The 23,976-nt window shown below is 39.0% G+C and overlaps 2 protein-coding genes across 3 annotated transcripts; both read left to right on the plus strand.

Moving 5' to 3' along the window:
- Positions 1 to 4,132: 4,132 nt before the first annotated feature.
- Positions 4,133 to 11,473, plus strand: LOC131324522 (lipoamide acyltransferase component of branched-chain alpha-keto acid dehydrogenase complex, mitochondrial). Of its 2 annotated transcripts, none has more exons than XM_058356506.1 (9): positions 4,133 to 4,593; positions 5,970 to 6,116; positions 6,424 to 6,549; positions 7,055 to 7,461; positions 8,975 to 9,228; positions 9,424 to 9,512; positions 10,016 to 10,243; positions 10,928 to 11,066; positions 11,154 to 11,473. In XM_058356506.1, exons 1-8 carry the CDS (start codon positions 4,396 to 4,398, stop codon positions 11,039 to 11,041), a joined length of 1,563 nt encoding a protein of 520 aa, XP_058212489.1. In that variant the 5' UTR covers positions 4,133 to 4,395; the 3' UTR covers positions 11,042 to 11,066; positions 11,154 to 11,473. The 2 variants fall into 2 exon arrangements, with proteins under 2 accessions (XP_058212489.1, XP_058212488.1); XM_058356505.1 differs by having other exon boundaries at positions 4,134 to 4,593; positions 10,928 to 11,051.
- A 2,105-nt stretch (positions 11,474 to 13,578) lies between these two features.
- LOC131324532 (protein GAMETE EXPRESSED 2) lies at positions 13,579 to 23,825 on the plus strand. The gene is made up of 16 exons (XM_058356513.1): positions 13,579 to 13,848; positions 13,974 to 14,297; positions 14,814 to 15,152; positions 15,646 to 15,972; positions 16,205 to 16,509; positions 16,613 to 16,754; positions 17,480 to 17,788; positions 18,676 to 18,800; positions 19,121 to 19,338; positions 19,471 to 19,698; positions 19,999 to 20,234; positions 20,368 to 20,606; positions 21,128 to 21,284; positions 22,026 to 22,189; positions 22,652 to 22,743; positions 23,320 to 23,825. Exons 1-16 carry the CDS (start codon positions 13,761 to 13,763, stop codon positions 23,420 to 23,422), a joined length of 3,396 nt encoding a protein of 1,131 aa, XP_058212496.1. The 5' UTR covers positions 13,579 to 13,760; the 3' UTR covers positions 23,423 to 23,825.
- The last annotated feature ends 151 nt before the right edge of the window (positions 23,826 to 23,976 follow it).

Raw genomic sequence — 23,976 nt, forward strand, 5'->3', positions numbered from 1 at the left:
AAAACACCTATTGGGACAAAGTCTATTACACTTGTTGGCCTATATGCTCAAATCTTACAATTAAAATCCAAAAACACCTAACGACCAAACAAAGCCCAGATCTTACAATTCATTTTCCCTAAGCACAAAAAGGAAAACTTAACCCACATTGCCACATTGGTGGACTATGAAAAACCCAAAAGCCTCCGCTGCAAGTCTGTGCCGTTTGGAAACCCAACCGTCCGACCACCAAACTCCAACCGTCCAACATGAAATAGTACATTGACACGATTCATTATTTACAAAAGATTATTCTCATTATTCACGGGACACCACGACATAATAGTTCTCGTGGCTTCTCCCCTGCAAGAAGTTGACGTGAGATTTTTACGCTTAATATTGAACTCCATCGCTGTAAAGCCTTCCCATTTTCTTCTCTTTTTTGAACGGCAGTTAAGTTTTCCCATTTGACGCCACTGGTTGTAGAGTTAGCGTGCACTCGACAAAAAATGAATTTGTGAAAATTAGTTTGATTATACATCAATAGGTATATCAAATTTGGATTTTGGTTTGGGTCTGGATTTTCTCGAGTTCATGTTTTGGACCGGAGGAAATAGTTTAAATTTGGAGTTCAGATTTGCTAGAAGACTCTTTGGGGCAAAGAATTCAATACTTCCAAGAGTTTTCGAGCATATCCGAATCAATGATTGCAGTATCAGACGGTTCAGGTTACAACCGTCTCCTTTGGTCCAAAACATGAACCGGAGAGGAGCAGCTCCATTTTGGTTTATACAATGGATGACCATGGATAGTTTAACTTGACAGAATTAGACCATTTTCTATAAATTAAAATTCGACTCTCAATATATCTATCGACTAGTGTTTGCCCGTGTTTGCGTCACTTGCTGGTTAGTGGCTTGAACACTAAATCGATTCATTAGTGTGTAGTATGTGATCCTCTTCTTAGTAGCACGAAAGAGAATTATCCGTACTTACGGCACTTCCCCAGCTAAACTTTTAACCTTGCTTATGGGATCCTTATAAATACCAGGTAAAAAGTTAAAACCAAGCAGCAAACAGCAGCAACAAATCCAAAGCAACAACAAACATAAGCATATTTTCAATAGAGAGATGGGATTCCATCAAATATGAGTAAAGACACCATCATATCACATCACAGATAAGCAAATTAGCAATAGAAATACACTCAACATAGAGTAGAAATGTACACCATCAGCATCAAAGATCTTCACAACACCCTGATAAATTCACTCATTTTATATATAGTGAAGTAACAAATTCAATCTCTTTAAAATTAGTTATTGAATACAGTCAATCTCATAGATTCTGTCATCTCACTTTTTCATATGTAGGGAAAAAATGCAAATTGATAAGGACCCATCAGATTTTTCAAACCTTCGAGAGAAACCCTCCAAGGATACTGTTCTCAAAACCCTAGCTTTGCCTCACACAAAAAAAAAAACCCCTTGATTTCTGTCACAGATATAGAATCAACTAATTCCAAAAAATCAGAACAACGAAGGAAATCCAAAAAATACATACGAAGCAATCAGCACAAAGAATGCACTCCCTTTTTTTTATGGAGTCGCCACCTTAAAAAACAACAGAGATAGGAGAAATACGAGAGAGAGAGAGAGAGAGAGAGAGAGAGAGAGAGAGACGGTGGTTGGGTGGTTGTCGGTGATGTGTGCCAAAGATCTGGAGGAAGATGGGAAAGAGGAGTGAGAGGCTCGTTCATGGTTCAAAAGGGAAAGTAAGAGAGAGAAAGACCGCATACTTGGGCTTTGTGACAGCTTTGTAATTTAGGCAAAAACAATGGGCACTTCAATAGAATTGGAAGAATGCTTCTCAACCCTTGGATCAATTCAATCTCAACCATTCTAACAACTTGTTTCTATATCCTTTTGTTTTTTTATTATAGAAGAAGATATTGAAATCAATGTAAAAAGGAAACAAATTAAAAGCAAATATTAAATTGCATGTATGAAAAACAACTTTAGACAGAAATCAATTATTGAGTTGATTTAAATTGAAAAAAGATAATCAAGTTTTTTAAGGAAATAATCTAAATGCAATCAATTGAAAAAAGGTGAAAATACATAAACACCCCTTCAACTATCACTGATTCTCGTAAACACCCCCTCACATTTAAAAGCACCCATGGAGGCCCCATCACCTATTCCCGTTACCCAAGTAACACCCTTCCGTCTCAGAACTGTTTGCTGGGAGGTCACATGTCAGCAAATTGGGCATTTTTTGGACAAAAGTGCCTTTTGACAATCCACAGTCCACCATTGTCATCACCACAATCTACAATCCACCACCACTGACTTCACCACATCCACCATTGTCGCCACCACCGCCAGGCACCAATCACCACCACCAAATCCCCTTCCCACACTCGGTCTCCAACAGTCACAACTATCACAAACCACAAATCACCAATTTCAGAAATTCCCAAAATCAAAAAATCCCCAAAATCAAACCCTAACCCCAATTTCAGAAATCCCCGAAATCACCAAGATAGGTTGGAACCCAGAAGAGGTTTCGGGCTTTTCACGACGGATTTTGCAGATTTAGTAGTGTTGGTTTTGCATTAGAGCTTAGGGCTGTCGAGGTTGTCAGAGCCAGAGGATTTCAGAACTGCTTCAGCTATCGTGGTCCGGCAACGCAAGCTTGGAGTCGATGGGTTGCTCGTCAGAAACCCCATTTTGGCGTAGCTTTCGGGGCTCAGGCTCGGGCTCACGCTCAGGCTTTGACTTCGGCTGGGGGAGGACGAGGAGGCCGGAGAGGCCCATGGCGTCGGAGGGGTCGTGGAGGAGGAAGCGGGAGCGGTAGGTGAGATCGGAGTCGGGGGCGGAGAAGGGGTGGTTGCTGAGGAGGCGAAGGAGGTGAGAGGCGGCCACGGGGTCGTCGAAGAGGTCTTCGCCGGCGATCAGATCTCATCTTCGCCGGAGGTGAGTGCGCCACCTGGGCGCTGCTACTGCTCTCTCTCCCTCTCTCTCTCCCTCTCCCAAAGATTGGTGGGTAAATAATAGAAAAAGGTATATTGGTCATTTTCTCAATTCCATTAACAGAGTTAGCATTTTTTTCGTTTCTAGTAGTTGAGAGGGTCTCCATGGGCGCTTTTAAATGTAAGGGGGTGTTCACGAGAATCAGTGATAGTTGAGGGGGTGTTTATGTATTTTCACCTTGAAAAAATTTACCAGTCACAAAGTTATGAGGTTTATATTAGGAAGCATGCTCTCAATTGGACGAATATGATTTATTGAAAATTTGATCCGATAGTTGTAGAAGGTGTTGGGTATGTATGGATAGACAAAAACCGCTCTGTCTATGTTATTTTCTTTCTGTATATAACTATAGGGAAATTAATATAAAAGGAAACAAATTAAAAGAAAATATTGAATTGAAAGTAAGAAAAACAACTTTAGACATAAATCAATTATTGAGTTGATTTAAATTCAAAAATATAATCAAGTTTTTTAAGGAAACAACCTAAAAGCAATCAATTGAAATAATTTATCAGTTACAAAGTTAAGAGGTTTATATTAGAAAGCATGCTCTCAATTGGATGGATATGATCTATTGAAAATTCAATCCAATGGTTGTAGAGAGCGTTGGGTTTGTATGGATAAATAAAAACCGCTCTGTTTGAATTGAATGTAAGAAAAACAACTTTAGACAGAAATCAATTATTGAGTTGATTTAAATTCAAAAAGACAATCAAATTTTTTAAGGAAACAACTTAAAAGCTATCAATTGAAAGAATTTACCGGTCACAAAATTAAGAGGTTTATATTAAAAAACATGCTTTCAATTGGACGGATATAATCTATTAAAAATTTGATCCGATGATTATAGAGATCGTTGAGTTTATATGGATAAACAAAAATCACTCTGTTTTAGTAATATAAATGTTCGATAAAGTTAATTTTTAGCATTGATAGACTACCTTAATTCTTATGAGCTTAATTCTTATGAGATGAACGATTTAAATTCAAATTATATGATGCGATGATGGATTCTGCATCGACGGTGGTGGAAAACATTTCCGCAGATGGAAAGAATTTGTTGATATATAGTTAGCGCGCATTGGACCAAAAATGGATTTTTAAAATCGCACGGAAGCAGCAACGAGACATGATGGTCGCCATCCTTATCCAGCGTGGGCGTGTCTCGGCCCTTTTCTGCAACTTTCCTGCCAAAATTTGCCTTGAAGTTTGAACCACCACCATTACTAAATTCGAGTTTCTCTCTCTTCGTGTTTTTTTTTTTTTTTTTACATTTTTTGTTTGATCAAGACTCATGTTGGATTGTTCCAAAATCTAATTCTACCAAAAAAACTGAATTGTACTACTTCTGGTCCAAAATTCAGTCAACGATCGGCCAACGATGATTTGCAGGCGGATTTTGAAGCACCACAAGGCGTGGAGCTCCGGCCGCCGGTGGTGGTCGTGCTCTTACGCCGCCGCGCGCGCCTCGCTGCCGCCCGCGGCCTACCGGAATGAGTCTCCATTTCTAGGGTTTTTGACTCAGTTGCGTTACTCGCCACACTCGTCGATGGGGTTTGGTTCTAATAAGCGCACTGATGTGAGTCTATGTTTTTACGTAATTGACATGAATTAAGCTCAATTAGTTTTTGATATGAAGCTCAATTTTCGGTTGGGTTTTTCGTATTGCTTTGTGATCAGCTTGATCTCGAAGGAATTATTTGTTTAACTGCTGTGCACTAGCTATCCAATTATCCATATCTCTTGCTAGCGAACTCCTTTGTAGCCAGCCCATATGGGGCTTTGCCCAGATTTAATTCGGCCCCTGCTAGTGGACGGTAGGGTTTCGTCCCAAGGTTAGTCGTGGTGCGCTTAAGCTGGCCCGAACATCTGAGATATCAAAAAAAGAGAAAAGAAAAGCTATCCATATCTCTGATTGATTTTGGAAGTTCTATAATTTTGTTGATTGGGACTTGAGGCGTGGTTTGGTTTGTAAGATTGTTTGCTACTTTAGCTCTGATACTCGTTGTTAGTATCACTACGATGATTTTACATATCTAGATTTTAGTTCTATGTAATACATGAACAGATGGTTGCCTCTTATATTTGTTGACTATGTAGCAACGAGCACAGACACAGAATGCAACACTTCTCAAAAAATGGGGAATGGGGACACGACCACGTCAAAGTTTTTTTTTTAAATAATGCTTTTAGGTATGAATATCCACATTGTAACCACTAATTATTTGGGTTATGACTCCTATGGGATGCATTATCTACAGATGGTGTACGCCTATACACATACAGATGGGTTTCCTATTACACTTTTGGCCCAACACTTTTGAAGGTGTAAATCTTCTACCCCCAAAAAACAATTAAAATATTAAAAAAACAGCTTACTGTGTCCCTGTGTGTGTCCATGGCATGTCCCTCCTGTGTGTCCCCATGTTCCTGCATAAAGACATTCAAACATAATGGGTCCCATATGTGTCCCCGTGTGTTCCTGGCGTTTCACGTGTCCCTGGAGTCTAGGAGTGTTTGTGCTTCATAGTTTGTTGATCTTTAAATGCACCACAAGTATGTCGAGTTGTTAAAGATCAGCAAGAAAACACAAAAAACTCCGCACTCTCATAAATAGTTGTTGCTATTTAGACAGAACTGTATATGCTTCCAAGCAAAATTTGTTCATAAGATCAGTTTGGTACCACAGGCTTGTATTTGGGTGATATAATGGCTTTTAGAACAGAGCTAGACGTGGCCGTCTTAGAAATATTGGGACGTTGTTATTTGTTTCCAGACTACAAGTTCATGTCTACTGTGCTCTTTCTTGGTGACATAGTGAACTTGTGATTATGGTGACACCAGTTGTATGGTACAAAAGCTAGCACAATTTTAATCGGCGAGCTTTCTTTGTGGATTTGTGAACTTATAAGCCATAGCATGTTGGTTTTTATACTTCCATTTTCTACTTTGTAGTTGAACATTGCTCATGAATTGAGGGGATGTTGCTTTTCAACTCAAGCTTCGATGGAACTTCAAGTCGGTGAGATAGTTGATGTACCTTTAGCGCAAACTGGTGAAGGTATTGCTGAATGCGAACTTCTCAAATGGTATGTACAGGAGGTAGGTGGTGCTAGTTTAACAAGTCAATCCCTTTCATTTACTTGTGCATCATGGACTGTTGTTGAATAATCTTAGGGATACATGAATGTTAGTTTGTGCACAGGTGTCGCTGGCATCATACAGGCTATCCCACCACCTTTCATATCGAAGTGTTGTCGATTTTGCTTATTCTATTTTCCTTTTTCATTGCTCATGCTTTCGGATGTTATCTTCCCTTTTGATTATATTATCCACTACCGAAGAACATCTGAATAGATGTACTGCTTCTACAGTTTCTACAGTCAAATGCTGATAAAGTTCCTTCCAGGGGGACGAAATTGACGAATTTCAACCACTTTGTGAAGTTCAGAGTGATAAAGCGACCATAGAAATCACAAGTCGTTACAAAGGAAAAGTTTCACAAATTCTCCATGATCCTGGTGAAATTGTAAAGGTAATCTGTAAAATTACTTTTCTTTTAGTTGTACTTTTTGATCATCTCAAATTTTGTGCAAGTTTAGTTTTTAATTGCTTCAATAATTGCCCAAAGCATTGTTATCAAATTAGGAATGGGAATGGGTTACAATGTTGCATAAGGTAGCGGAAACTTTTCCTTTGATTGAGATGGTATTTGTGGAGAAGAATAAGTCCAAGGAACTATAACAATCTATGTCAAATGAATAGAATTATCAATTTTGATAGTGGCTACTTTAGTTTCAATTTCCGCTATTTTCTGTCTGTTTTTTTCATTTCTAATAGTAATTGTTATCTTGCCCACTATCCTGTAATGTATTTTTGATGTTTAGGGATTTTGGTTTGCTATATTTAGTTGCTTTCCCTTTTAGTTGAGATATTTAGGATTAGGTAGAGTAAAAATTGGTGATTTCTTGTATATAGTTAGGAGTGCATAAAATTGCTTCTAGAGATCCTAATGCCTTCCATGTTCACTGAAATTTCAGGTTGGAGAGACACTTCTCAAGATGGTTGTCGGGGAGCTTCTGGCTCCAATCGAGATTGTTGGTAATGTGGAAAATCTGCAGTCAGTGGTTTCTGAGATATGCAACTCAAATAATCAAAGTTCAGAGCTTAAGAAGACTAGCATAGGTGGAGTTCTGTCCACTCCTGCTGTTCGAAACCTTGCAAAGCAATATGGTATAGATATAGGTGATATCCATGGAAGTGGTATGGATGGAAGGGTAATAAGAGAAGATGTCCTGAAATATGCTGCCGACAAAGGAATTATCAAAGAAGCTTTGGCCTCCTTAAGTGATTCTTCTGGAGAAAAGTTGTTGAGAGTAGGAGGAGGAGGCACACACATGTCAGCTGCACAGGGATGGGACTATGGAGATGAGACAATTATTTTGAGGTAACATTCGATGATAAATGTGAACCTTGAGTAGGTAACTAAAATGTATGTCATTATGCAATCTGCTTTATGTCGAACATTGACACAAAATTGCATGAAATAGACATGATATGTTAGGAAAATTTAATGTTGGATATCTTGGAACTGTACCATTGAACATAATAGGGAAAAAAAAGAAAAGAATAAAGGTAGCCTAGGGAGCCATGATGTCTAGCTTTTGGTCCCAATCAAATTACATTGCATCTGTGCTGCGGAGCTATGGCCTAATCATTGTTTCATGCAGTTTTAAGATTGAGGAGAATGTGTATCTGTGTGAAGAAGAATTGACTTTATTGTGTGTGCTAAAGCAGACAGGCAACATGTAATGGTGAGAGTGTCTGCTGTGGAACATAATCTCATCATTTCATTGCCATTGAGGGTGTTGCCTAGAATGTGGAAGAGTTGCTTAATAGCTGTAATGGAATATTGTCTCAGGCCATATTTCACTGCCAGTGGTAGTGGTCCTTGTGTGAACTCACTTAACAAGGGAAGACAGGATGATGCAGTAGCACTTGAATTTTGCTAGGAGTTGTCTCTTATTCCACCAAGTTTGGGTGTATACCGGTTGGTAATATGACAAATGATTCATCCTATCCGTTAGTATGCATTTGGTATCTTATAACCCCTTGGCCATCCAAAAAAATAGGTTCATTCCGTTACTATGTATTCAGTATCTTTTTGACCCTTCCGGTACGGAGGGTTCTTTTAAATGCGGGGACAGGGGTATTTGGGAGCTCTAGGGTTTGATTTTGAGAGTTCCGGGATATAATTGCTCATTCTATGTTCCTCTTTCAGAATCACTCCTTTGTTGATTTTTGCTCGTGGATGCAGGCTTTAAGCCGAACCATATAACTTTTTGTGTGTTTTGTGTGATTGCTTTGTTTTCTTTGCTTGATTTCTGGTATCGTACTACGACGGACTCTAATAAGTTTGGTTCCGTGAATGAACCTGCAATAGAGCTTCCCCGTTTAGTATCATGGTTTGTTTTGTTATGAGTAAATTTCCATGACAACCCCTGAGGTTTTCCTTAATGACAAATACTCCCGTCGCATATGAGAAATACGATAAACCCCCTGTGGTTTCAATGTTCATTTCACCGACATCCCAAATAACTGTTCAATAAAACACTTGATGGAATCCGCCAAAAGTGGCTTACATTGACAAACACACGCTTTTTGTTTGAAAATAAAATAAATAATAAAAGGCTCTCAATTCCCAATAAATATTATACTTTTTGATCAAAAAAGGTTGGGTAGAAATAAGTCATTTTGATTCAGAATAAGTGAGAGATGATAGTTTTTACCCTTAGACAATTCATGCACTTGAAATGGAGTTCTCCAGTATGCATCTGAAATCTCTTTTCATTCGGTATTTTGCCTGACCAGCAACACTGCACTGATTAATCTGTCCTGTTTCACTCTTGATGATGATGTGCGGCCATTCAACTATTTTTAAATATGTTCTTACCTTACAGGGGATTCCAGCGTGCGATGGTTAAGTCAATGACCTTGGCTGCAAAAATTCCTCACTTTCATTACGTAGAAGAGATCAATTGTGATGCACTTGTGAAGCTTAAATCTTCTTTTCAAAAGGAGAATTCTGATCCAGATGTGAAGCACACTTTCCTTCCAGTCTTGATAAAGTCACTCTCAATGGCATTGAGCAGATATCCCTTTCTGAATAGTTCCTTCAATGACGAATTGCATAGAGTCACTGTCACCCTTAAAGGTTTGTATGTTCTACTCTGCTTTTTAATTGCCAATTATTGGCTGATTCTTTAGGTTGTTTAACCATGACACTTTACCTTCTGTCAACAAATGAGATAGAGACATAGCACACAAAAACATAAAATTAAATTGAGGTAGAGATAGAGAGGGTACTGTCGTATCCACGTCATTTTTGACAGTGTTAATTATGTTGTAGGTTCTCACAATATTGGTGTCGCCATGGCTACTCAACATGGTCTAGTTGTTCCCAACATTAAGAAAGTTCAGTCTCTTTCCATCTTGGAGGTTCGTTCTTTCTAACTCCTAATCTATATAATTAACATGATTTGTAGATTTTTCGTTGTTTACAAGAGATTTCTAAGTATTGCATTGCTTGTATTTTCCGTTTCTCTCTTCAAAAGGGGAAAGAAGAAAGAAATGACAGTGAGCTTTGTTGAAGATGTGTTTGCTACACTGGATATTTAGCATTCTCTTTTCCTTAGTCATCCTCACATGTGCATGTTACGCTCCAGACTTCCTATTTATTATTTGCTTTGGTGGTAAAAGAGAAAAGGCTTTGCTGTCTATTTGACAGTCAGTGCTCTTGCAACACCTTTTGAATTTCCTGTGTGATTTTGGGTCATTGGATTATTCAAACAAGTTTCCCAAGGAGATGTCTCTATAAAGTACGAACTAAGAGAAAAACAATAACTGAACCAATTGTCCGGGGAAGCAAAATGAACATAAGTGCATTTTTTTAGCTTTTCCTATGAAGAAGCGAACTGATATTTCTCTACTCATGTCACCAGATTACAAAGGAACTCTCACGGCTACAACAATTGGCTTCAGTTAACAAGCTTAGTTCTGATGACGTATCTGGTGGGACCATAACTTTGAGCAATATCGGAACAATTGGTGGAAAATTCGGTTCTCCGCTCGTTAACTCACCTGAAGTTGCCATAATTGCAATTGGCAGAATCCAGAAGACTCCTCATTTCGATGATGATGGCAATGTGTATCCTGTGTCAGTCATGAGTGTAAGTAGAAAATTTTCAAGTACGGAGCATCTTTCTTCCTATATTAGAAACTGATAGCACAATGATTATACATTACCACATTCCTATAATGATGGTAGCATGCTATGCTGCGCCATTCTTTAGTCATTTTTCCCAAGAAGTGATAAACCCTGTTAACGATAAGGTATCCTTTGCCTTCATGCCATCTGATGGGAATGATTAAAGTAACATTTGCTTACAGTTGTAACATTATTGGATGCTGTGATGATGCATTAGTTTCTCTCTCTCTCTCTCTCTCTCTCTCTCTCTCTCTCTCTCTCTCACACACACACACACACACATCACGCACACTAAGCACACCCGCTTGGTCACCTGCCGCTTAACCACACACGTGCAATAAAAACAGACGCATGCACTTGCATACATGTGGAGGTGTGGCCCAGTAACAATGTAAGTGCATGTAACTCTTCTGTAAGATACACTATCTCAGAAATGAGATGGAAAATAGCATCGTCTTATCATTTGAGACCAGGCTGAAGTGATGGAGATTATTAATATGCAAGTATATTTCATAGTTAATGTGGTACAAAATGGTGAATTGCGGTTGATGATTTATTAGGGTTCTGACCATGGGACGTGTTCTTGGATTAGTAGGAACTGTAGGATAATGTTCTACCATTTTTGATGTTGGCTCTCTTTTTCCAGATAAATATAGGTGCTGATCATAGAGTTCTTGATGGAGCAACTGTCGCAAGATTTTGCAACGAGTGGAAGCTATTCATCGAGAAACCAGAGCTGCTCATACTGCACATGAGATGACTGGTTAAGGGTATTCTTCCTCAATGTGCTAAAACTTCTATTCCGTTCTACTTTCGTTACATTAGATGCCGAAGTGTTTGCCGATATAATGAAGTCCTTGATTCAATGGCAGGAGGGATTGACTTGATCTGGCATACTGTCCTGGTTCAATAAAAATATACCAAGTCCACTCAAGCATCATTAGTTCATGAAGACTCGGAAATGGACATTTGTTGTTCTGTGCCACAGTGACGGTGAAGCGGAAATTGAACTTGACCCTCAGATGGCATATGAGCACGATACATCTATCACATGAACTGAGGGTTTGGAGGTTGGGGTTTGTCGATGCAAGACCAAGCAATGTAGGTGGTTGCTTTACCTTTCGTTGTAAAGAGACCAGGCCAATACTTTTCGCTATTGTCTGATAATAAAAGTTTCCCATTTGTCCCCTTTTCATTTATGTTACATGGTTCTTGAGCTTGAAAACAAAATTGCTTGCTCCTGTGGTTGGTGCATTGCCACAGTGGTGATTTGTTTCATTTGAGTAGCTGATGAGTTCAGATGGACAAATCAACGAGCTTGCCTTGCTCGAAGAAGAACATTAGAACAGGACAATGGGTGTCAATATCTTTTGTTTTTGGGGGGATCATGGTATTGAAGTCGGACCCGGGGATGCTGCCAAGCGCATCTGGACCATCCATCTCGGCAATGTGGGTGCTCGGATGTGCATCTGGACCGGGCCAATTTTAAATCTGGATTGCTAAAACACTTTTGGATGGTCCGGATGCGCCCTGCACCTGCTCGGCAGGGAGGTTGACAGCGTCCCTGGATCGGTCAAGGTCTGGTTGATGCATACGTCTTGCCAAGAACAATTTTTTGCTTTCAGATGTTATATTCGCCTGCGTAGAATCTTTACTCCATTATACAACTGTTCAGAATTCAGATCATCCATGTGGGCGCCCCACAAAAATCGACGTCCAATAAACAGATTACGAGCTTTTTATGTGGCGATCTCGATCCATCAAAAAATGAGATCTACCATGTCCCATTCGAATGAATAATATATATACTCATTTATCTTCTAGTAAAACACAAAGGTGTGGGGACCATATAAATACAAGTTAAAAGAATGGGTGAGATTCATTTGATCCAATGGTTGACAAGAAACTTTGCAAATGGAATGTAAGTGCTCACATTCTTTGTAGTAATTGCACAAATGCCACCGATCTTCCAATTCCAAAACCCTATATGCAAATTGATAGTTCTTTGTAGCTAACTTAAAAGTTTAGTTGGGGAGTGCCATAAATACGAATAATTCTCTTTCGTGCCACTAAGAAGAGGATTACATACTACACACTAATAAATTGATTTAGTGTTTGAGCCACTAGCTAGCAAGTACCTTAAGTACAAGCAATTCCAACTAGGCTGCGTAGTGCCGTAGGCATGGACAAGAAGTAGTATATTGATAAATCGGGGCGGTTCTGTGGACAACCAATTAAATACTTAAAAAAATATCCCAAATCTCAATCTTATAGGTCCCGATCAAATTTTTATGATCCGAACTGTTCAATGTGTGTAGAATGTGATTTTTAGGGTGCCCGTGAGAAATTAGCAAAAAATATGATCGGGAAGTGCTTGTTTTGAGCAGTTTTTAATTGAATCGTTCATCAAATCTAAGCTAAAAACTACTTAGATCAAGCCCTTCCCGTCTTTTTTTTTTTTGCTAATTTCTCGCGGGCACCCTTAAGTTGATAAATGGATGTTCGGTCAGCTTGAGCGCACCTCGACTAATTTTGGATTCGGGGCTTTGAAATGAATAATATTGTTTTAGGAGTGTTGGCGGGGTTTGGAGGATTGTTACTAATCCGCAGAAATGGAATCGAGTTGGTGTGGTTTGAACTCTCGTGCAAGGAGCATAGGGCACTTGGTCTGGAGGATTGTTACTAATCCGCAGAAATGGAATCGAGTTGGTGTGGTTTGAACTCTCGTGCAAGGAGTATAGGGCGCTTGGTCGCCTACCATTTGACTGTCACTCCATTTGTTAATCCTAGTGGATAAGGAAAATCATATTAAAACAATCTGAGTTTGACTGCTAATTACTCCAACACATGCTTGTGATTCAACCAAATCTTTGTCGATGTCTAATCAACTTGATTTTTTGCACTGTGAATTTATACATTGAGAAAGCATGAGATCGTACCATAGAACTTTAATAAGGTCTATTTTTTGAGTGGTCTTTTCTTCTTGGAAACGAGTCAACCCCAAAGACCAAAAGTGCAAATATGATCATGGCCAAGAAGTGCAAATGTGATCATGGCCAAAAACTATTCGCAGTCCCGTAATTTTTTTTATAATTGTCTGTTTCCATGTATTTGTGTTTATAGAGTCAAATTGCGTGCGTCCAAAGTATATTGAATAGTTCGGATTGTAAAAAAACTATTCGCATGAAGAGTTAAACTCTTTCAGCAAATAGTTTTTTAAAATCTGGACTATCTAGTCTAAAACGGACCGTTGTGATTGCGCAATTCTGTGAAAAAGTTTATCTCATGACCAAAATGTCAGTTAAAAAACTGCCACTTCAAGTCCATGATCATGGCCTCAACCGCTTTACCTCCCTCCAGAGAAATTCAATCCAAACTATTCCCGCTTATAAAATCCATTCCACACCAAATTTCGTACCCAATTTTCCCTGTCAATTCTAAAACTCCTCTCTCTCTCTCTCTCTCTCTCTCTCTCTCTCATGGCATTTCTCTTACCCTTTTGCACAATCATCTACCTATTTCCCATTTCTCTCTCCTCCCCATTCGGTCCTAAACTGGCACAATCAGGTACTTCCTACCCCTATATACATAAATTGTATCTGTAATACATATTGCATGAGTGTATGTATATTGTACAGATACATACTTGTCAGTGTGTTTTTACAGCCTTCAGTGGTTTTGAAATTTTGCAGAAAAAGTTCCAATACCCAGTTTTGCTTTCGGTTGGGCGGACCAGAAAGACACGTTTATGGCCGGTGATGTGGCGACCATAAAGGTTATAGTATTGGGAAATTACGAGAGAGACAAATACAAATATGGTTTTGATCCCAACGTTACAGTGAATGGGAAGATGGGAAATAGTTCTTTGCTATCTGGGCTTTCTTCTAATTTTGATAAAGACCCAAGTGTATGGAGGATTTCTTTCATTCCGATTAGGTTTGGGTTATTCAATGTGTTAGTCACTGATGACAATTTCAATGTTCTAGACTCGTCACTGCATTTTCGGGTCACAGCAGGTTTGTCCCCAAGTTCCCCCCAATGAGAATTGCATGACCGATTCCACAGTAATCTTGTATCTTCTTTTGTGTTGCTTTGTCTACAATATATTCAATGAACTACCGTTGGGGTAATTGGTTTGAACTTTTGGTTGCAAGTGAATGTTTGTTAGAGCATCTCCAATGCTAAGCCGAAGCAATTGATTGGCTTGCTACTATGTCATTTCGCCAAATTTTAGCAAAATTAACTGATGCTTCACCGCCATTGGATTATAACTTGAATCATTAGGATCAATTTCTAGTTGCATAACTTGATAAAAAATCACTTGGTAAAGACTGACAACAATTCACCTAACCAGTCACAACCGTTGGAAGGAAATGGCTGGCTCAAGAAATGGCTCATCATTGGAGCTTGAAATTTTGGAGGTTTTTTGAAAAATTGGTTTCTGGCTACAGATTTGGCTTAGGGTTGGAGATGCTCGTAATGGTATTGATGTTGAACTATATCATAACCCAAATGCTGCTTTGCGATTGAAGGGAAGTTCTATCCAACTGCTTGCCTTGTCTCCTGGATGGGTCAGATGAATGAGTTTGTGGCTGGTACTAAAGCGACAGTTGTGATACCTCCTGAAGATGCATTTGGGAATAATGTCTCTTTAGCTAGTCAAGTGCAAAGTACCTTCAACTTTACAGTTTCTGCAACTTACGTAAATGGTTCCGTCGCAACTGTGCTCAACGTCACTGACATCGGATGGCATGAAAATGGGTATCTCCGCATTGAGTTTATCGTGGCATCAGCTGGAGACCTCTTACTTTTTGTTAAGGATAAAAACCAAAGCTTGAATGGCTCTCCGCTGCCATTCAAGGTGAATCCAGGTGCTTTACTTAGAAACTTATATGACATGTGTTGCAAGAGTTCAATATCGTACGCAGTGTTGGTTTTGTCCTATGAACCCATGGAATACTCTTTTCTCCCAGTTATGTAGTTTCCTAAATTTAGTCTAGAGCTTTTCTATGTTTTTTTTGTAAGGGACACTTGACGTTCTGTTGAAACAGCAAAAAAGATCTCGTGTTGGATTCTACTATCTTATTTGAGTACACTGCCCAAAGACCACAAATACATAAGCAATATGGATGCCATTACTCTGGAAGTAATTTTTTGAGTTCAAATTTTATGTGTTCTAGATTTTGCGAGTTAAAGCATCCAACTCAAAACATTGGCAATAAGTGGCGAACCCGCCCAGGCTCATATACTAGTTTAAGAGGTTATAATTAAACCAATGTGACACAAGCTCTTACAAGTGTTTAATCTCTGGTGTGCTAGTTTGTTGTTTCTATTACGTGACTCTTAAAGTTGGTTTTTTAACAGGAGCATTGGACGTCTCCAATTGTGAGGCAAATTGGATTACTGAAACAAGCTCCTTCCAATTGTTTTCTAAGATGGAAGCTTTTGTTCACCAGCGGGATCAATATGGGAACCTTGTTCCAGGATTATATCAATTTGATGTTGAAGTTATCGAGAAGGGGACAAATTTGTTCATGCCTGTAGCAGATTTGAGCTCCAAAGAGGTGGCACCAGGTATTCAGTTGTTTTCTTTCAGCCTACAGGAACCAGGGAGCTTCATGCTTATGATTTCTGATAAGGGGCAGAGTAAAGCTATATCCAACATGCCGTGCAATTTTACTGTCTTTGTTGGTGAGTCTTTGTTTGTTTTCTGTTGTCCGAACCATTGATTATACTAATGTACGGTCTAGTTGTTTCAATTAAAGGTTTGCATTTGTTAAAAGCTCTTACCGGTAAGAGTTTTTGAACAAATCCATACCATTGATTATACTAATGTATGGTCCAGATCTGGACTGTCTCGTCCAGTTTGGATTTGTTCAAAAGCTCGTCAGTAGGTTATTATCTGATCAGTGAACTGGCATAGGCTATTGTGATGGAATGAACAGCATTGTCAACGGGTCTGGTTTAAATGATTCCGGTGCTGGGGAAGTTTCTAGATTTTCAGTTGTTTTGAGAGATGCTTACCAGTATCCTGCTCCAGTTGAGTTAGAAACGCTTCAAGTACAAATCATTCGGGATTTGGATTCCTATCACATTCAGCCAAGCATATTCCCTATGCCAACTGAAAATGCTACCGTAACAGACAATTGGTCCACCAGTGACCTGGAAGTCAGTTCCGTCAATCATATGGAAACTGCATCTGCACCAACTGTTGAACCAGTTAACAATGTAAGTGGTGTTTATTGTTTATAACTTCTAAGGATTTTCTTCAAAGTTCAAACATATGGGACTGCAGTCTGCGGATACTGATTACACTGTTTCCTGCATTCAGTCTACTGAGCATGGGAAAGTTCGGGCAAGCTCTTTTGATGTCATCTATACACCTGAAAAGAGTGGAATATATGCAATTACTGTATTTTGTGGAAATATACCATTAAATGGGGGTCATCCATTCAAAAAGGAAGTAAGTGCAGGTACTTTTAAGACGTCATGATTTTTTTCTTTTTCTTTTTTTTAAGGAAGATGCCTATCCCACGTGCGACATGTGTTGCGGTTTGTTTTGAACTATTTCTCACTTCTCCGGAGCCATATCAGTTATTTGTCTTCTCCAAAGGGAAGTAGACAACCAAATATAAACCAGACACATAACTCACTAGATGTATCAAAATTGATGTTTTTCTTGCAGGAGGGTTGATGTCTTGTTAGTTTTAGTTAACAGGAAAAGAACCGAAAGGGATAGAATAGGTATCAACCCAAGTGGATAAGATGCTGCAACAAGATACTTTCTTTGGACAAATCAATGTTTGAACTAACACATCCATGAAGCATACTAACAGAAGTTTTCTGATTTTCCAAATATCTCCAACACTTATCCCTCTATTTCCAGGAGATCAACAAATCCTTAATCTATCCCATCTGTTTGAAGATTTCTCCTACAGATTGCCAGATTACTTGTGAAAATATAAAACTATGACACTTCCATAATGTTTCTGGAGAGATTTTTTTTGGATTAGTCTTGGAAGTATTATCAAAATTGTCCCGAGTAACTCCCACATTCTGAATTATTTAAATGGCTTACATTATCAGAACCCGAAAATTTTCTCTATATGTGTTTTCATCCTCGTATAAAGCACATCTTTCATGAGTTTGTCTCCTATATTGTTCTTGAACCAATAACAGGTTCATTAATATTATGCAGGTGAGGTCAGTATATCTCTATCTGGAGTGGTGAAATTTGAGCCAAAAGCACCAAAGATGATACGAAATGAAATAGTTGTGCAGCTCATGGATTCCTTTTCTAACCCTGTCTTATCACAACAGTCAAAGCTGGAACTAGAGATTGCCTCAATTAACAAATCTGGTTTCTCTACTTGGATGTTTGTCAATGATAACTATGGTTTATACACTGGCTACTATCTGGCGAAGGATGTTGGCTCGTATGAGATATGTGCTTCATTTAACAGCAAGCATTTCCTGCCCTGTCCCTTCGGGGTGAATGTGTACACCAGTAAGTTCAAATGGCAATCGAATTTGTAATGTGTGTTATCCTCCTGTAAGAAGTAATGAACCAGTGTCATCTCGTGATGCGAATTTTTGCTGTTTGTATACTAGCATGTTGATTCTGTTATCTAATTTACTTTTGACTACGGGTCTTATGAGTTATGAATGCATGAAACAGCTTAAGATGCTATTTATTTGGTTAGAACTTACATTTACCAATATTCTGTGTGCTCACCACTTATGCCTGGTACCCATGGTTTAACTATTGAATGCCAAGCCATCACCGCTCGCACAATGGGTGACTTGTCCACACTGTAGTGCCTTAGGCACCAGATCTAAGTGCTTTGCGAGATTTATTATGATCTTGATATGATGGGTAAACGGATTGGGTTAATATCAAGAAAATTGGCCAACTCTTTTTTAATTTAACGGATTGTGTGTTTTGATTCTTCTTGCTTCTAAATTGGCGGACTCTTTTCATTTAATCATTTTCATCTGCTGGCTTCTTCATCTAGTGAGTATGTGCAAGCATAGACCTATATAGCATACAGTAGGAGTTTTGAGAAGAGCGGCAGGCCGGCAGCTTGCCTACAGAGTTTGTGTGTTCCTCAATGAGGTCTGTACATAGGTGACTAAGGATTCAGCATAATGATGCACGCCATAGTATGCGATGGTTCATTAACCTCCTTTCTTTTGGCTGGCATATACGATGCTAATTTCCTGACTCTCAATTCATTGATGTAGACAACGTGATTGTATGAAAACTAAAATGGTTACCTATCTCTGCATGCCGTGTATTGTTTGGTTTTGTTGATCAGTTCAAATTTGGTCTACCTATTCTTCAGTTCCAGTTTACACACTTATCTCCTGATGGTTGGCATATTTATCCTTCAGGTGACTATTTTCCGAAAGCCTATGACGATTCGGTATCTGTTTGGGAGGATGAGTCAATCACCTTTGATGCCCTACAAAATGATTACTTAGCTGGAGGCAATGCAAACATCGTCGAATTTTCACAGGTAAGATTTGAAGCCTGCAAAAATTTTCAGAACCGTAGCCAACAAAAGATAAGAGAAATAGACATCAATGGGTGTTGACGCATTACAAGGCCAATGGACTACTTGGGATCTCCTTTTGAAATAACTAAGCCATCTGTTTGCATCGGATTCAACAACTTTATTTTGACATATAAGCCATTGGTTTAGAAGCAAACTCATTGAGTGTAAATCTTGGATCCCTCGATAACTCTAATTAGCTAAACTGATGACTTATTCTGTTTAGTCAACTACACTATCAGTTTTGCTCACAACTCACCTTCTGATGTGTTATATCCTTGCAGCCGGGTCATGGTTCGCTACTACAGTATGAACAGCTCTTCTTATATACGCCATATAAAGGTTTTGCTGGGAATGACTCTTTTTCGTATACCATTTCCGATGTAAATTCCAATCTTGCTTCTGGTGCTGTAAATATATCTATCATCAGTATTCCGCCACAGTTTATTTCTGTTCCAAATCAGCTGCACGCCATTGAAGATTTAATTAGCCCCAGATTTGGGTAAAGTACCACTCTGTAGTTTGAACTTGGAACATTAGAAACCTGATTCAGGCCTACTGTTTAGAATTTCATTTTGGTTGATCAGGACAATTTTATTTTGCTTTTTATATCCTTTAAATTCTCTCTTGGCAGTGGCTTCTTGGGAATTGAGATACTATATTCAGATTTGAAGGAAAACATTTCTGTTAGTCTCGTTGCACGGACTGGGACAGTCCTCCTGTCTCCTATGCTCATGCAGTTTTGGCAGCCAATGTGGAGTGAACTTTCTGTAAGCAAAGGGGATGGAAATGCTAAAGAACTGAAAATTGAGGGACGTTTAGAAGTAATCAATTTTGCCCTTCAGTCAATCCAATACCTCGGGTACTTCTCAGGAAACGCTTAATTTCATGTTATTTTGCTTTCAACATTCCCGTTGTGGTGTTGTGTGACACCTTGAGTCTTTTATGGCTAAACTAAAACTGGATAAGTTTTAAGGCATTGCGAAATAGTTTCTTTTTCACTTGCAAAGCAGCACATCTCACCTATTTTTACCATTTTCAAAACTTTGCATTTGGCTCTCTTTCTCTCTCTCACACACACACTATCTCATCTATGAATGTTGTACTTGCTTACTATCTCGAGTATGTTCAATGACTAGTTCAATTTGTTCCCATCCATCAGAAATGAGAACTTCTGTGGTGATGATATGATCCAAGTCTCTACCATGAACGAAAATGGAGTAAATCACGTGGATGTCCCAATTTTTGTGGAACCAATGAATGATTCTCCATTTATTAACGTCCCGAAATTAGTTGTCTTGGGGGAGAAGAATGATGAAGAAGGACTTCTCATCTTTGATCGACAAACAAACAAGTTTGATTTCTCCATCGGGGACCCAGATCTTATTAACTTCCCTGGTACTTTTTATGCAACTTTCTTAGCAGATTAACTAGCAATTTTCGCCCTCTCTCTTTAACTTGATCTGACATGAAAGGCAACATAGGAAGAAGTATGACATCAGCTGAACTGAGTTCCGGATTTTTATGTCAGGGAACGATTCTCACTTTTTGGTCATGTTTTCCGTGGAAGTGAGTTCCGGATTTTTGTCAACCAAATTACCTGCTGAGCTCATAAGTACAACTGAGCTGAAGTTGAAGAATAGTCATCAGTGGCAGGCGCTTCAGACATTCGTGACCATCTCAAAACATTTTATGGTCAAAGCAAGAGGCATCAGATTCCAGGGATCAGTCAATGATTGCAATAGTATAATGGAACAACTGCTATATCATGTGAGTGAACAAATGCAAATATATTCGCGGTGTTTACTCCAATTTTCAATGATCATGAATCTTTGTTTTTCATTCACACTCTGTGTATATCGTTTATTGCATGATTGATGTGTAACTATTGATCCTATGAGTCCATTGTCTATAGTCAAACACTATGGTATGATGGTGAAACATTAAACGTAGGTAGTCTGTCAAGTTATGATACGGTGAAAATAATACAGTATTATCTTTCTAACTCTAATAAAACGTGATTTCGCCTCTGGCAACTTCTGTGGTACAATAAAAAAACTACTGTCAGTCATGCAAATTTTACACGTACGACTTTAGTGACCTGCTTAGAGTAGATGCAAATGCGTTTCTCTCTATTTATGTGCCAGAGGCTCTACGTAAAGAGCAACGGTGTAAACTCGTCAAAGCACAGGTTTACAATTCTGGAAATGCCGTATTGCCTTTGAAATAATTAACTAATAATGGATGTTCTATTCATATTTCTTGGGGATTTCATTGGGTTTCATGAACAGGGCGAAGAATTTGGTGCCATTTTGATATTGAAAGTAAATGATATGGGAAACTACGGCTGCTATTCAGATTGTGCAGAGAAGACGACATCGCCTCTTTTTACTGAAGCTTACGTAAATCTAGTGAGAAGAAGACCAATGACTTCATTGGTAGCTCACAGTAAGTTAATACATAAGTTAGTGAATCTTAATTATTTTTCCAAAGGTGACTGTCTCTGTAACTCCTCTCGCTGCTGTTCTTGACATTTTTTCTAGTTTTACCAAATTGGTGGAGGTGAGGCGTTCCATCCCAAGTGCTTACCTGTTTTGGTTTTCTTTTGGTTTTTCATTTTCCGAAAAATCGTCAAATCATCAGCCCCCGAGGTCGTATGGCCGTACCATATGTAGGAGCCCCCTTTTCCACGGCTTTTTCGCACAAGCTCTCTCTTGCAGTGAGGGTGACCCAAAGGATTTTGCTCGTGATGTGAGTCGAACTAGAAACTTGTGCTTAGAAGGCACTTACCTCCACCTTTCTTACCTCTTGAGCTAACCCTTTGTGTTCTGTCCAGGTTATCTGAAATATTTTCCTTGATTTATTGTATTCAAATTAGTTTTAGCTGCACTGTAATGGTAGACATGAAGTGTCATGTTCCAAGTCTCTCAACTTCCCAAGTATCAATGAACTACTGACTTCTCTTAACCAACAATAATTTCTCCATTGGGTCCAGTATTCTCTGAAAGTTCTCTCTTTTCCGGGAAACAAAGTTTTCGTGGCGTGTTATAGGATGAAATATCGGTTATCACAGTTAGTTAACATACAAGCAATAAGACAAAGAATGGAGCATATTATCTCCAGTTCTTTTAGCCTTCCTGTTTCTATGGAGCTAGAAAACTCACATTTGCTTCTTTACGCGTGATACAGCTCTAGGATCAGCAATCGCAATTGAATCCGTTTTGGTGTTTTCTCTTGGTGTCCTACTTCTATATTTCACGTGCAAATGCGCAATTGTTCTTGTCCATGAAAAACGAAGACGTGCTCCCAGGGATATTGAGCTCTCTGAGGTACAAAGTTCCAGTAAGAGAACTGTAAGTACACCAAAAACTTTTCACCATCAATCCACTGAAACTTCTGCTACTTCTACCACTGCTCTTTTAGCTTTTAATCGTAATTCTACATGAATCAGTGTGTGGTTTGTCCTTACCTTTTTTTGTCTTGACTTTTTCCATATTTTCTGTCGAAGTCTTCCTCTTTATGCCTTCCTTTTTTAACATTGAAAGAACACCTACTTTCGCCGGGAATCACCCTCAACCGCCCATGGAGCTCAAACATTGCAACCTCCACATGGAGAGGTTGGGGCAATGCCACTCCAGCTACAAAGGCCTTGGCCCTCTTCATGGCTGAAAAGCAGTGAAGTTAACCGCATAATTGATCACCCTTTTGGTTTATTACTCATAATTAGAGAAAATTGTTTTGACCACGAATTTTCAAATGCCATTTAACAAATTAAACTCCAAACTGATGATATGTTACTTCCTGTTTTTGTGCAGTCAAGTATTGACTTTTCTGAGAATGTGGCTGACTTCTCCGGGTGGTGTCCAAGCCCCTTGTTTATGAGCCAGCCCTCAAACATCCGCCAGAGGTAACTACAAGCGAACATTGAAATATTTAATCAAACCTGTTCTATGATTTTGGAAGGGTGAAAGGATAGAAAGACATTTCTGAAGGTGTCTACTTGTATACTACTGGCAATAGGCTTTTTATAAGGATCTCAATACTCTGTCTGTACCGGTGGTGTTCCCGTGCTCTAAGATTTCTGGTCATGGCTTTTCCTCCTTACTTGGGATCAGCATAATTCAAAACCTACTGGTTTTACACATCCAGTACTCAAAAATTCTCACAGGAGCCCATGGCCGATAAATGCTTGGGAACACCGGTACTGCGTAAAACGTGTACAGAAGATTTGAGGCTCTCTAAAAGGCAGATGTAAATCTTTGACTCATTTTCTTGCTAAAAGTCCAATTCCTGAGGTGTTAATAAGCTTTCTTTTTCTCTTTTCAAGAGTCGCGCAGAGAATTACACAACCTCCTAACTAAAGACATAATCGTTGGATTCTGTTTGGCAGCATCCGACATCAAGATTTGAAAACGTAGATGTTTGAGAATCTAGCAGAGCTCCATATCCCTTGAGCTCCATTTATAATGTGTTGATCTTCCAGGTCATTCCGCCATTCGGGAATGGGAGAATCTAGCAAGAGTACACATCATTCTTCTCAATCTTCCAAGATCAGAATTCAGCTGCATGAGGAGACCTCTGCCTAGTCTCATCCCACATGACTCCGGGAAGAACGGGAGACACGACACAGTTTGAGCCACTGCTAAACTTCCAACACACTGATTCAAACCGGAATCTTGATTCCGTTCCTTGTTTAAAGACATCTTGCTTTAAGAGGTTTAGCTGGAATAGCAATAGGCTTGGCCTTTGCACAGAGTAGGATCTGCAAGAACTTTTTGAAGACAATGGATGGTTTTTACACTTTTCATTTGTTTGGTGCATAATTATGTATATAGTTTTTCTTTGGCACATAGAATACAGCAAATGGATAGTAGATCTACAAAGCACGGGTACGGATACTGGTACGATTCTACATGCGTTAGAAAAACTTGAGTTTAGACAAGCATTAATGCCAAATTTAATGCACAAACAAAAGTGCAGGCAAGAATAGTGGAAATTCTTTGATACACATCTCATAAACTTGGTTAGCCCATCGAAGTACCATGCAAAGTAGAAGTTCATACTTCATAAATAGAATGGGGAAGGATCAACCAAAAATGCTATGGACACCGATTGATGGGCACAAATCGTCTACCAACCT

This window comes from Rhododendron vialii, chromosome 4a, assembly GCF_030253575.1.
Source record: "Rhododendron vialii isolate Sample 1 chromosome 4a, ASM3025357v1".
In the NCBI taxonomy this organism is placed as follows: Eukaryota; Viridiplantae; Streptophyta; class Magnoliopsida; order Ericales; family Ericaceae; genus Rhododendron; species Rhododendron vialii.

Excerpts from the sequence above, each read along its gene's own strand:
- LOC131324522 (XM_058356506.1), top strand. The coding sequence starts at position 4,396 with ATGATTTGCAGGCGGATTTTGAAGCACCACAAGGCGTGGAGCTCCGGC. Across the intron at positions 6,550-7,054 it reads ATCCTGGTGAAATTGTAAAG|GTTGGAGAGACACTTCTCAA; the intron begins GTAATCTGTAAA and ends CTGAAATTTCAG. Across the intron at positions 10,244-10,927 it reads ATCCTGTGTCAGTCATGAGT|ATAAATATAGGTGCTGATCA; the intron begins GTAAGTAGAAAA and ends CTCTTTTTCCAG.
- LOC131324532 (XM_058356513.1), top strand. The coding sequence starts at position 13,761 with ATGGCATTTCTCTTACCCTTTTGCACAATCATCTACCTATTTCCCATT. Across the intron at positions 15,153-15,645 it reads GCCATTCAAGGTGAATCCAG|GAGCATTGGACGTCTCCAAT; the intron begins GTGCTTTACTTA and ends GTTTTTTAACAG. Across the intron at positions 16,755-17,479 it reads CAAAAAGGAAGTAAGTGCAG|GTGAGGTCAGTATATCTCTA; the intron begins GTACTTTTAAGA and ends AATATTATGCAG.